Genomic DNA, 14,386 nt, shown 5'->3' with positions numbered 1-14,386 from the left:
CTTTGCTTCAAATCCTAATTTTAAAATCCAGCTACGAAATGATGGCAATGAGTTTTGGAGCAGGGCTGGTAGAATACCTAGAGCACAGTAATAACATCCCATGGCTCTCAACATGTTGGAGTGCAGATCCAAACTGAAGATAATATATTTTCTGTAATTAATTTGGGATTTAGAAAAAAAACGACGTCTGGAGTTGTATATTTACAAATAGATTTGCATTCACTTTGAGGTTATGAAGAAGGAAATGTCCTTATCTCTCACTTCTGGACAGTGAAGTGGAATCTGAGAACCGTTTGATTAATTATTTTGGTGAGGTCCTGATTTGATTCTGACTTTTTTTCAAGCTATTTCCACTTAGAGTTATGCAGCGGGGAGGGAGGACACACACATTTGCAGGTACTATGTAAAAATGAGATATCTGCCTTGTTGATGTAGAACAGTCAATACTTAGTGATAGGCCCCTTGTCTCCATCGTGGTATGTATGGGAATATTTATATTCTGGTCATGTCCTTGGTATGCAAAGTGTTAGTTAAAATTACAAGTGAATGTGCAGTTCAGCTGTGGTTTGGTTATGGAGCCTGTGCCCTATCAGTTCATGCTTAGGGGCTGAATCAATGCAAATAGTACACATGCTCTTTTAAGACTAGAAAAAAGCCTCTTAACGTCAATTTACTTAAAATTATTGGCTGCTATTTTGTAAGTCTTATCTAAGGCTTAGCAATGTAAGATAGATCTGTACAGATCTGTGTTTTCATGCAGCTGTAGGTTTTGAGAGTTATCATGCAAATGATATGACGTCATGACACCAATTTCTTTGTAAGCTTTGCAGTAAGTGAGCTGTGAGGAGATGGTTACTGTCAAATGTGACCTGTAACCATGATGGTGAAATGGAAGTTTCAAGAAAACAAAGAGGCAGAGGGAAGTCAAAGGAAAAGAAATGAAAGGAGTACAATTCTGACACAGTTTTTTCCTAACCTGTTCTGCCAGAAGGCTTCAAGACCTTGTGGAGTTCTGCACAAATATGATTTGTTTCCACTGAACCCTTGAAAGAATTTTTCTAAATAGGTCAAATACAGTTTCCTTGCTTTAAAGTTGTATATCTCTATTTATGGAACTGTAAGCAACCTTGACAACAAACCAACTGATCTGAGTTACTGAAAATATGCAGTCATGAGGGTATGTTTTTGCACATGGTTGTGTTGTCTTTCAGTTATTGCTGTGGTGTTTTCACGTGTTGGGGAAGAAAATAAATCCATAAAATTTGGAATGAAGTTAACTTCTGTAAAATAATGGAGGCTTTTACTTGGACAACTACAAAAATAATTTGTCTTCCTCTTATTGCAAGCTCACATTTTCTGCTTGAAACTCAAAATGAAGCACATGTTCTTTTTTTCCTTCTTTTCTCTGCATACTTTTACTGTTTTGTTGAATATGTCTGAATTTTTTTAATTAAGTAATTTAATTTTGCTTCTATATGCCCGGGCAAGTAATATATAGCAGTTTTAGTGGCGGTAATTTGGTTTTGTCACTTAAGAAAGTAGAACTTTACCTTTGTCAAGGTTAGTTCACATTAGTTTAATGTTTACTTTCAGAAATAAATGTGCATTGATCTTCTGTCAATTTTCCTCTATTTGGGCAAAAGTTTGATGATGATGGAGATGAAATGGCTTTGTGACTTAAGAATTTTACCTAAGTATGTTTGCATTGCATCTATCATTTAGCAAAATTAAAACTTTGCTAATTACATTTTTTATGTAAACATACAGTGGACACAGTCTTATATTTTTATCTTACACGGTTTTGTCACTAGTCAGAATGGAAAATAAAACTGCAACTCTGACGTGATCCAGGATTAGAAAAAGGCAAAGTCATTGCTCCCATGAGAAATCTAATGTGTGTTTGTTGTTGTTGGTAACTTCCCATTTGGATGTTCTGAGCACGTATGAAAAAAAGCTTTTTACTGCACAATTTGCTTTGATTTTGGAGTTAGTGTCAAGATCCTTTCTACTCTAAGCTTATGCTAAACTTGTGTTGCAGTTCTTAGCTTTGAAAATCATCTTTTATGTGAATTCAAAATAAAAAGGATGCTTTATTTCAGAGCTGGGTTGCCTTTGGCAATGCATTTCAAAGCCAGGTTTCTGGTGTCCATGGCAACCTGTGGAGAGGGAGGAGAGGCTGTCACTGGGTGGACCCAGATGGGGACAGACATGCAAATGGTCATTTGGAATTTGCTAAGTGAGAAAAGCGCTTGAGGTTGAAGAAGGTAGCAGACCTGAAGACTAGGGGCAAGAGTGGGCTGATTAAAGAGGGTAGAGGTCGAAAATGGGAAATGAGTTGATGCGTTTATGCCTAATAGAGCATACTAACTCTGAAAGACCTGAAATAACACCCCAGAACTGTAACAAAATGTTGGTGAGAATTACTGCCTTTTTTTTTTCCATTTCCCTTTGTGTGGTATGTAGAGCAGATGATAGTGCTTCCCTGCTCTTGTTTCTTCCATTAACTCATGGAAAGTGTTTGTGCATCTCTTATTTTGTATCCTTACGTACATATATTGCATAATATCACATAATATTTCTCTTCTTCTCTACCTTGTTCTCCCATGAGCTTATTTTATTCACTGCGTAGACTTGCACTTGAATTTCTGTTGCATAAGGTGTAAGAGCTGAGTAAATGAGAGAGGGCTGTATGAAGCAAGTGTGTCATCCCACACAGGGGCTTCAAAATCATGTTCTGGAGCACAGGGCTGTTTTAAGAAAAATTTGAGAAACATTAAATTTGTCTAGCTGTATGTCTAATGCAGTAGAACATAACATTGTTGTGCCTCTGCATAAATTTATGGTAGATTATAATAAAATTTTATATTTCCTGTCTTGCATAGTGTACACACTATGTGTGTCCCTCTGTTTCAGAAAGAACAGTGAGTAACTGAAAAGGATAGAGGACAGGATGTCTGGCCAGAAAATGACTTTTCTGTAAGAAGTGGTTGCTTGGAGTAGGATGTTTAAGTTTTGAGGAATGGTAACTGAAAGAAAATACAATAAAGGCATCAAAATTGGGACTAACATGAATTTTGCAGATTATACAAGGCAGCAAACTGCCTTGTATAATCTGTGGATACCAAATATAGTTGGCAAGATCAGGCTTAAATGAAAGTATGTCTTCTACTCTGATGCATAACTAAACTGTGGAACTCCTTGATTCTAAGTGCTAAAAATTTCCACAGCTTCAGAAGCAATATTCATGGAAGATTATTTGATAAACAGCTTTAAATCTAAGATTCCTTGACTTCTGATTAAAAAATCACTGAAAATATGGAGAAAAAGCTTAATTGCTTTCAAGTAATATATGCTTATTCTATTCCTATGTATTCCTATTCCTTTATCATCCTAGTGATATTTGGTAATAGCTGCAGATAAAATGCTGGACCAGATGGATTTGGTCTCACATGTGGTGGCTATTTGTATGCACTAGTTAGGATGGTGAGTGCTTTTAAAAAACAGAGGAAGGAATCTGGTAGTTTCATATTCAAAGAACGATTTCAATAATGTATGGTATATTTAAAAAAAATGAAGCCACACATGAAGGAGAAATTCTAAAAGCTGCTTATAGACCCTTTTATTAGGTATGTTCCAGGAATGCAATAAGATTTTTGTGGAACTAAATTTAATGTGTGGTCATAGCATGGGCTGTTTTTTTTGTTTGTTTTTTTTAAAGAGAGTGGGGCAGCTGACTTAACACTGAATGTTTTGTGAGTTGAAGCTTAGAGTCCAGTGAATATTCCTAATTTCCTTTGTTTGTTTATTGTTTTTATTTTTGTTTGTTTGTTTTGTTTAACAAAAGTATAAATTTATGTGCCAGCTGTTGCTTTTCTTGTAAAGTATTTGCTATGTGCTATTGGTTGTGTAGAGGCTTGTTCCTCTGGCCATAGATAGCTGTTAATACCTTTTTAGCAGCACTTTAGAAGAACATTTTTTTTTGAAGAAAGTAAAAGCAATGCCAAACTGATGCATGTTTTAAATGTTTTGATGTGTAAACAATGTCTGGTGCATATCCTTTTGACCAACTGACATTACATAATCTTAGTGTTGATTTGATCTTAAATTCCATGGAATGGTATTTCTAAATATTGTTGTACATTTCATGAAGTTTTACTGAAGCAGTCTTTTGTTGATACTAGGTAAATATAAAATGACATTCCATCGTTTTGCATGCTCCTCCACCTGTGCTTTTTTGTTTTTTTTTTCCTTCTTTCTTTCTTCCAAGCTGCTGCAGAATGTCATGGTTTTTTCCTCAGTGTAAATTGGCTGCATGGTGAAGTGTAGTCTCTGACTAATTGCCTCTTGCTGTCTCTAGGTATTAGCTGTCTGATGGTGATGTGGTTGCACCACTTTCTACACATGGCCTCAAGGATATGGCATTGTGACACCCGTATTAAAATCTGCAAGGCTTGATTTTAAAAGACATTTTTGGTTGGAAAGTTACAGAGGATATAAGCTAATATTGTGGCTTGTTTTTCCCCCTTTATTTTAATGACTATTAGTTGGTAATAGAATAAGGTGTACTTATTCCATGTTTATGCATTCGAGCTTGTAGTTGGTGTTCTAGAGGCTATTTGTTTACAGTTGTTCTCCAGTTCTGTTGAATTAATGTTATCCTATAGATCAAGCAGTATGGCTTAGTACATTTTTTAAACTGAAATGTGTTAAATATCAGTGTTTAATAAGTCATTTTGGTGCATTAGTACCAGATTGAAATATAATGACAGCACACTGGCTTTTTGGGTTGCATGCACCTGTATCTTTCTAAACAGTTTACTAAAATAAAACAAGTGCTGGACTGGTAATTGGTTATTGGCAAATGTGCAACTTGCACATTATTATAGGGAGAGAAACTGTGTGAATGTCTTAATTATTCAGTGGTGTCTTGGTAGCTGTTAAATAGTTCTGTTGGAAAAATATTGTTTGTGGTCTTTGTCCTTTTTAATTAAAAGTACTCCTTCTTTCTTTCTCCCTTCTGCTTCCCAATGAAACTCCAAATACTATCTCAGGAAATGAATTGTAATTCAGAGTAGGAACAGAAACTTGATATTGCCATGGCTTTGTTTCATTATTATAATGTTTGTCTTGTAAAACTATCAGGAAACACAAAGTGGTTTCCCTATAAGGTTTCCTAAAAGTAAATGGAGTTTACCAAACTGTGGGTAAATTTTGGAAACCTCAGATCACTGAAGGGCTAAAGCTTAGATTGGCAAGCTCCACTCCCTTTGACAACTGTAAATTTTTAAGGCATCCAATTGAAAATGTATTAAATACTTGGTCTGCGAACTACAGATTCAGAACTTACAAAACTAGTTGGGCTTTATTTAATTGGAGTGAAGTATGTAGTATAATATTTCACTAATGAAAAGACTTGTTATTCACTGAAATTATTTTATGCATGCTTATATTTTATGGCTATGCAAGTGTTAAATGATGCTTCTTCTTCATTAGCTTGTAAATTAATTTGTTCAAAATTTTATTTTTTAGGGGTTTATAAGAAGAAATAGAAATCTGTTCTCAAGCTGAAGACAAAGTATAAGAAAACTGTATCATGTGTTAGAATACTGAAGAGTGAAATTTCTTGGATTAGTATATTTCTGGATTGCAAAGCAAAAGAAAGAAGAAGTGAAAATGGGGAGAAAGAAAATACAGATCACACGAATAATGGATGAACGGAACAGACAGGTGAGAAACAAGGAGTCTGCATGAAAAAGTTGATCAGTAATCACAAAAATTTATATGGCCTTTCAATACATTATTCTTAATTCACTCTTCCAAAGCCAGTCTTTGTCTTCATGTATATGCAGATACAGAATACAAATAAAAAATATGTCTCAATGCTTTTACTACTGTTGTAGGAGAAATTGTTATTCATAAGTATGATCAATTACTATGTTAAAACAAATTCACTCTAAAATTCACTCCAATTTAAATGGAACCGTGGTCTGTTGTTCTAGTAGACTGGAGAATTGTGTTGAAGCAGAAGCCTTACCTGATCTGATAGCTACTAGGAATGCTTGGTAATGAAGATGGAGAAAGAATAAGGATTTCACAAAGGATGGAATAGAAGTATTTGCTGCGGCTTTTTTTGCAGTGGAGTTTGATGTGGCTGTGGACTAGGAACTGCAATGCTTTGGATATAGAAATGAATTTCATGAACCTGATTCTGTTTAGAAGTATTGATTTATATTCTTTGTTAGAGCTGTTTACTTTAAAAATTGTCAGTCAAAAGGGAGGAGTGCTAAGAAGTCCCATTTTTTGAAAAGCTACTTACTTGGTTGCTTTTGGCCTAATAAAGAGTTGTCCTGTGAACCTTGAAAGGTACCAAAAGTTGATGACTGAGCAGTACTGTTTCCTTTTAACGGCTGAATTGCTACATGAGATACAAAGTAAAATTTAAATTGGATATTGAAATTTCTAGGAGGGTGTGTGGAAGGAAGAGTACTGTAGGAATGACGCAAGATCTTTAAGAACAGTCATAGTGGATGAGACCAAATATTCCCATAGGCCAGTGTCTTTTGTCCAGTGATGGTCATAAGCAAATCAGTGTAGGCTAAAGATGCACATGTTACACTGGTCTGTAATCCTCTTCCAGCTTCTGACTATTCTTAGCTCAAGGATTTCCTGAGCTGGATGTGGTTTCCGTAGATTTAGTAACCATTAATGTTTTTTGTTTTTTTTTTTTCTTTTCCCCACCCCCCGCCACGGAGCTTGTTCTGTTACCCTTTGAGCCTTTGTGAAGTTGCAGCATTTACAGCATCTTTTGGCTAGGATTTACTATAGGTCTGTTACCTGTTATTTCAAGAAAAACCTTCTCGTTTATGCATAGTCATGGTTCTGCTCTTGCATGAAAGAGGCTGCAGTCACTCCCTGTCTAGCCTGTCCATTTTGCTTGTTATTCTGTGGACCTCTGCCTTATTTTCTTATTTCCTCTTAAAGTAACTTTTTTCAGGCTGAAGCATGCTAGCTTAGCTGCTTTAATCTATATTAAAACCTTTTCTTTATTTATTCCATGCCTTTGACCATTGTCACTAATTTTCCCTAAACCTCCTTGAGTGTTGCTGCATTATTTTTAGTGGCAAAGGGACCCATGACTGCACAGTGCTCAAGATGCATGCAAAACTTGGACTTATATAGTGGTGTATTGATATTTCTTCTCTGTTCCCTTGCTAGTACTTGACTTTCTTTTTTAACTTCTGAGTGTCAGTGTGATGTTGGAGTAGTGTCAGAATTCCACAGGACTGTCTTGCTGCTGACACATCAGCTCAGAGCTCATTGTTTTGTGTGTGAAATCGGCTTGTTTTTCTCCCTGTGTCCCTTTAAAGCAATGTAAACTCTGAGAAGACTATATATAGCAAGAAAAGTATTATTGGAGTTTGGGAGAAAGCCAAGAATTGTGTTTGAACAGCTTTAATCACACAGTGACTCTATGTTTGATGTAGATAAATGTCTTAAGTACACGTAGTAAAACTCGATGAATTAATAACTTCAGTTCTTTCAGATCTTGCTCTAGAACTTCAGGCACATTGAAGAGATGGAAATTGATGACTCTCGGTTTTTTTAAACTTATTTGGACTGTGGTTCTATTCTGCTTGAAATACAGTGTCTTTATACTATACCCTGACTCTGGTGTGGTGGATTTTTTTCAGAGGGAGTGGTTTTTTGCATCTCCATCTTGCTGTTCAGATTGGAACAATGGAGAGGAGGCGAAACAGTGCTTTTGCATCAGCTTTTAGCCCCCTTGTACCATTGCTGTGGCTGAAGCAAAATATGGGGATTCAGTTCTAAGTTTTGTTTCTGGCTGTTTTTTGGCTAGCAGTCTTTTGAGCTCTTTAATGTCTAGGAAGAGACTTTAAGCTCTACCTTAAAAATGGAATTAGGCTTGCTTTATCATTTTGTTAGTGAAACTGAAATAATTATAGCATAATTCTTGTTTTTAAAAGGTTTCGAAGAGATAAAATAGCTTTTGTTAGTGGAGCCAGATTTTTTTATGTGTAGAGGTATTGATGGTGTTCTTTAACTCCACTGGTGTCCTGTGGTTTTCATAGCTAGTATATAGAGTTTAAACACACTAAAATGCCCTGAAACAAAGGATATTTATTAGGTATTAATCTACTTTTGAGAATTTTTTCATTGACCCAGATAAGGAGGGCCAGTAGGAGTTGTTTTGCTGAGTGGAAAGTATAGTTCAGTTGTATTCTGTTAGTTTTTCTATGGTATATGTAGCTGGCTAGTAGGCCACTCATAAACATGCATATGATGTCCTGTTTAGATGTTTAGTATGATGTTTAGGGTTTTTTTTCTTTGTTTGAAAGTAGGAGTAGAATGGCATAGAGCTTTGCCTGCAGAGCAAGTTTGTGTAATGTCAATGGGAAAAAAACTGTTGTTTTAACAGCGGCATCTTATTTCTGGTGGGATTGTATGTGAGCTCAAAACAGAATATATGGACCATTACTCTTGGGGATTACAATAGTCATGAGACTGTCATTGTATTATTAATTAAGCAGTCTTATCTGCTTGAATGAGCGGTATGACATTTATCTTCATTAAGCTGAAGAGAATAATGTACAGTAAATTAGATATCAGAGGAGCTTAATCTTGCAGCCTTTGCTCTCTCGTTTCCCCCCTTTTTGCTAAGAAATAGAGTAGTGCTGAGGAAGCCGTTGGCTTGTAATAAAGGTACATATTTTTTGTTTGTGTGGTCCTAAATGGCACGGAAAAAAGAAATTTGTAGAACTAATATTCTGCTTTCTGAGTTTTTAAATGAAAGCTGAGTTTATAATAGGCTATGTGCATCCCAGGAAGGTTTGGACTCCAGTGGTGGTAGGGTTTCTGCTGAGCACTGTCCAAACACAAAATGAGAAATGGATGCTAGCTGAGCATCTCCCAAGACAAATAGTAAAGGACTTCTTGAAGTAATGTAGCACACACACATCTTGTTTATGATGCATTTTTCCTGACAAAAACAAATCATAAGCATCTGTCTATACTTGAGTAATAATCTCTTTAAGTATCTTGTAATTGAAATATCCAGATCAACAACGGCTATTAAAAAACAAACAAACCACAGTTTTCCCAAATCCCCTGGGGAATCCAAAGTAATTCTTAATGTCCCATCTGAGATAGGATAAATAAATCCCAAGTGTTCCAAAAGAAGGCATGTGTAAAGTAAAAAATGCTAGGAGACTTAAAAAAAATTCCTTTAAAAAGTGGCTCTATTTTATTATATGTTAATAGTCATGTTTCCACGTGCATTTGGGAAAAGTACAGCCCAGTAATCAACTCGTTGAATTGATAACTGAAATTAAAATACAAACAGCAGATGTATTAAGGTGAAGTCTGTCAATTTTTTTGGCATCTTGTGCCACTAATGTATTGTAATTGTTAAACAATAAGTAGATAAAAAGATCTGCTTACTCTAGTTGAATCTTGAATGTGTTACAGCACTATTACATAAAATGGTTTCAGAGACAGTGCTGTATCTTAATGGAGCTTCTCACCAAAGGTGCTTTAAAAGGGTTGAATTAAAAAAGTTATGGTAAGTATTCACTTTTCATCTGAATATGGATTATTGAAGCCTTTCAAAAGGCTCTGTGATTAGTCATCTTTAAACAGGAAGAATTTTCTAAGTTAAAAACACTACACAGGAAGTTGGGTGCAACTGTGGTTGTAATAATATGTCTGATATTCCATATTCTCATCTTTCTAGGTCTTCCGTTTATTACCTCCATCTCTACTGTGGCTAAGTGTAAATCATCCAGATTTTCAAAAATCACAGGCATGCTGCATTTTTAGGGGGAAGAGACACATGCTAAAATACATTTTAAATATTTCTTTCAACTTCTTTTTTTCTGTGGATGTGGATACTGATTTACATCTGGAGAGCAATCTCTGGTCACAGTAACTTGGCAAACATTTGTGATGGAAGAGCCAAGTGTGCATATACTGTTTTAATAATACAGTTATTGCCAGCATCCTTGTACATAGTTTTAGGGTATCTGTCTGTATCCCTCTGAGACTCTTGATGTGGTGGGAAGGATGGTATATACTCTGTATTGTGGATGGTGTTAAAAAAGTAATATGCTTGAGATACTAATTTCTGGAAAAAATGCCTCGAGGTGTGTATACATAGAATTTTCCCATCCATCTTCCAAAAACTTGACGTACATCTGGGTAATTAACATGTTAGACTATAGAAACCCACAAAACAGGTTTGATTGTTTCTTGTGTTTTACTTCATTCCTATCTTGCAAAAGAATTCTTGCTGTTGTCTGTTAAACATGTAGGTCACCTACCTGTCAGAGAGGCATACACTTTGAACTGTAATATAGGGGTGTCCATATGGCCATAGAGGTGTTCCATTCAGCACCGAAGCTCAGATTGAAAGCCTAGACCCAAAATAGCATCTCTGTTTAAAATATTTCAGAACATTGACTTCATGAGTTGCTTTTGAGACACTTAGGAGGACATGAATAAAAATACTGTCCATTAAAAAAATGGCCTCAGCATCAGACCTGTGTTGGATTCAGCTTGATGTCAAATACATTGATATTCTTATATCCCTAACTAAGGATTCCTTCTTATAGAAGGAATCAATTTTTGAATGTTGTTTTTTTTTTTTTCTTCATAATTGATGGTGATTTTTGTAACTGACTATCCCCCTTCCGCAGTGGGCAAATGGCACTTTTTGGTTGTTCTGTAATGGATTTATTTCCTGACAGGATTTGAAATTGGACAGAATGATTCTTCTGTGATGTTTCCAAGTGGCAGGAAACAGCTTAAAAGTATAAGTGAATCTGATTAGATGGTTTAATAGCAAAACAAAGTATGTTTCTTAACTTTGCATAATAAATCATATTACTTTGCATAAATCCTATTACATAGTAACCATGTTGCTTCCATTGATATTGCTGTTTTCTTTGATTTCATTAGAATTAAGTTTGTGAGTAACTTGAATAAACCAGTTACAGAACAAGTGATCATCAGAGATGATGTGATCCAGAGATACTGTGATTCCTGGGAGGTCAGTGTTGGTTGAAAAGAAGGAAGTACAGTTAGAGGACCCTGCAGAATTTAAAATGTAACTCTTCTTAGTAGCTATAAAGCCTCTTCATATTCATATTCATATACCAATGGAAGAGTTGAAGGGGTGTGTTTGTCTAGCTTAGTCTAATATAGAGCATTGGCCCTAAAAGTGGCTCCCAGATATGACAGGCAGTTCTTCTTTTAAACTTGTATTTGTGTTCACTTACGTCAGTTGTTTTAGTGTTAAGAATAAGTAGTGTAGGCTTGATTGGTATATTCCTTGAATGCTTGATTGTAGTTTTTCAGACCCTTCCTGTGTGTTTTTTAAAAAAATAATCATTATTCTTTCTTCTCTAGGTCACCTTTACAAAGAGGAAGTTTGGATTAATGAAGAAGGCATATGAGTTGAGTGTACTCTGTGACTGTGAAATAGCACTCATCATTTTTAACAGCTCTAACAAACTCTTTCAGTATGCCAGCACTGATATGGACAAAGTTCTACTTAAATACACAGAATACAACGAGCCCCATGAAAGCAGAACCAACTCAGATATTGTTGAGGTAACAATTTGAAAAGATACATCAGTTTTCTCCCTAATATCTCAAATATAGAGCAATATAGAGGATTTTAAGATACTTTAAACAAATTTATTATTAACTTTAAAACCTTGTCATAAAATGTAAATGATTGTTTTTAGTCTGGTGTATCAAAGGCAGAAAGTTGTATTTACAGCCATGTTGTTTTCCCATCTGCCCCCCACCCCCTGCCAGTTCCTGGGAAACATGTTTGATTTCAACACATATGGCCATGGAAACAGAGGTGTGAAAGATGATTGTTTTTCTGGGGGAGGGAGGCAGGAAGTGTTCAAGGTTTTAAGGGAAATAAGTCAATTGGATGAAGACTAAGGTCCAAAAAGTGCCCTCAGCCTAACAGACAGTTACAATTGGCCCCTTTTCTGAGGTAACAGCCACTTTACTGGTCAAATGCTGCACATGGCTCAAATCAATCTGTGCTGCCCCTTGTTCAGCCAAAAACAAACAAAAAAAGTTAATCTGTGGAGCAAAGTAATTTAGTAAAATTTGTTGTCCAGTCACTCTGTATTTAAAACATAGCAGTAGAATGACTGCAGTAGAATTTCTGTAGTAATAGAATAGCACAAATGTATTTACTTAAAGGTATTGGTTTCATCTACTTTTATTATGCTTCTGCTTTAAATAGAAGTCTTTCCAGTACTTAATTTCTATATTAGGTGCAGTAGAAATCAAGGATTTTCTTGGCGGTTGGAGCCTTTATGTACTGTAACTGCATTTCAGATAAGAGTCATGTCTTCAGTAGTTCTGTAGATAGACCAAAACAGGTGGCTGACTTAAGTGCTTAATTTAAATTCTGAAGTTGTCTTCAGAACAAATGCCTTGCTTTTTAGGAATGATTTAGGAATAGTGATTAGCCTTGTGTAGCTGAAGAGTCTATTGCCAAGGGGATCACAGAGTACAGGGAGCGCACTAGTTGATCTTGTAAGTTTTCAAGCAAAAATCAGATTGACAAAACTGAGGAAGAGACAAATGCCTTTTATTTCCTTCTGAGAAAATTCTCTGCCAATTTGTCAACTGTCTTTTATGATCTGAAATAAAACCTCCCCAACTTGTCTTCAGTTTTGAGTACTAATGAGAAGGATAATATGAGCTTTGAAGGGTTGAAAGAGTATTACTTAGTCACTGGATTACTATAAATAAGGGATAGCCACTCTAGAGGAAGGGAAATCCTAATTCTTTCAAGGTGGGCTTTTGACTGTGACAGGCATGACTTTTGAGATAGAGATGCAAGCAAGTCAGTTAAGCAGGCTGATTTATTTTGCATCTGAGGCCTCTTTGTTTTATGACTTGTAATGGTAGTGCTGCCTCACACCATGAGGAATAAAAACCTCTTCCAAAATAATTTCAACACAAGGCTTTCTTGTTTGGTTTGATTTTTTAATTTGTTGATATTGGTTTTTTTTACCAGTGTCAAGTGTTTGGCAACTATGTTAAAAAAGGGCAGTTAGCACCCAGGTGAATATATGGTTTCTATTCTGGGGGAACATGCAAGGACTCATCTGCAACTTCTTTCTCATTTTCCTTTGAATTGACTGTATGGGACTTGGGACTTTACCTCTCATTTTAAAAACATAGTATAGTTTTGGAGTGCATCTCCCAGTTTCTTCAGAGTAGTCCTGTGTGCTCCTTAGTCTGCTTGAAATATTTGTGTTTTTTCTTAGAAAAAAAGTTACTTAGCCAAAGAGTGGAGTGTACACCTTTTTGCAGGGAAAATACATTATGGCTGTCTTCTGGATGGGAGAGTTAAATATGTAGAATGAGATATATATAAGGTCAATATATGTAAGGTAGATTGATATTTTCTTTGGATTCCAAGAAAAAAAAAGTACAGTGTTTCAGAGAGACACTGCAGTTTCATTGTTTACAACTGATTGCATTTCAGTTTTGCTCTGCCTTTATGGTAACTTTGTTGTCTGTTAGCATTATTCTTTGGGCAATTTAGAGATATAATTTGTGGTTGGGTTCAGATGGTTTGCTTCCCACTGTAAGTAAATCATGTCTGGTTTAGAAAAACATTTCAGTGGAAAATTCCATGGAAAATTGTCTACTTTTTTTGCCTTACAATAAAGCTGAATTGGTTCAGTGGAGAGTATGATGTGCTTTGGAGCAAATGTAGTGATGGATGCAGCATAAGTAGGGAGGAACACAGGAGGAGACGTGAGATAGGGGAAGAGTAAGACTCTGTATTTAAATAGCAGCAAGTTCCCAGAAGCTCACTGCTAATTTCACCACTGATGGATGCTTGTGGCATGACAGAGGTGAAGTTGCAGCACCAGCTTTTTTGGAAATGTTCTGAAAGACAATGTAAAATGGCTTCTCTTTATTTTGCTTATGTAGGAATATAATTTTAACAAATACAAATTACAACCTCCCCCCCAAAAAATCTCTCAAATGTAGAAATCAACTTAGAATAAATAATCCCATTTAATGGAGTTATAGCTGATGTATATACCTTAGTTCATGTTTTAGTAATTCACTTGCCTCCTTGAATGTGACAGATGGTATTTATTGTGATGTAGGCTCACTGTGAAGCTAGTCTTGACCCACTGTGTTCCTGATATGCATGACAGGAGGGTTGGGTTTTTTCCTGTACTAGAAAGATATTTCTACGCAGCTCAAAAGATGTATAAGGCAAGAAAAAAATCCACTTTTACTTATTTTCAGCACTGGATAATGTTGTAGATGATTAAGTGAAATTGATGAGCCATCTTCCCCTTATAGTTGC

General features: G+C 35.8%; 1 protein-coding gene across 1 annotated transcript in view; it reads left to right on the top strand.

The window, feature by feature from the left end:
* The first annotated feature begins 5,673 nt into the window (after positions 1–5,673).
* MEF2A (myocyte enhancer factor 2A) overlaps positions 5,674–14,386 on the top strand; it is a 48,262-nt gene continuing 39,549 nt past the window's right edge. Inside the window, exons 1-2 of the mRNA XM_009995340.1 lie at positions 5,674–5,727; positions 11,425–11,628. Coding sequence (XP_009993642.1) covers positions 5,674–5,727; positions 11,425–11,628 — 258 coding nt within the window. The remainder of the gene's footprint in view (positions 5,728–11,424; positions 11,629–14,386) is intronic.

The sequence above is a fragment of the Chaetura pelagica genome, unplaced genomic scaffold, assembly GCF_000747805.2.
Source record: "Chaetura pelagica isolate M959 unplaced genomic scaffold, ChaPel_1.0 scaffold453, whole genome shotgun sequence".
Taxonomy (NCBI): domain Eukaryota; kingdom Metazoa; phylum Chordata; class Aves; order Apodiformes; family Apodidae; genus Chaetura; species Chaetura pelagica.
The sequence above is the reverse complement of the archived record's forward strand: the minus strand, read 5'-3'. Positions and strand labels throughout refer to the sequence as shown.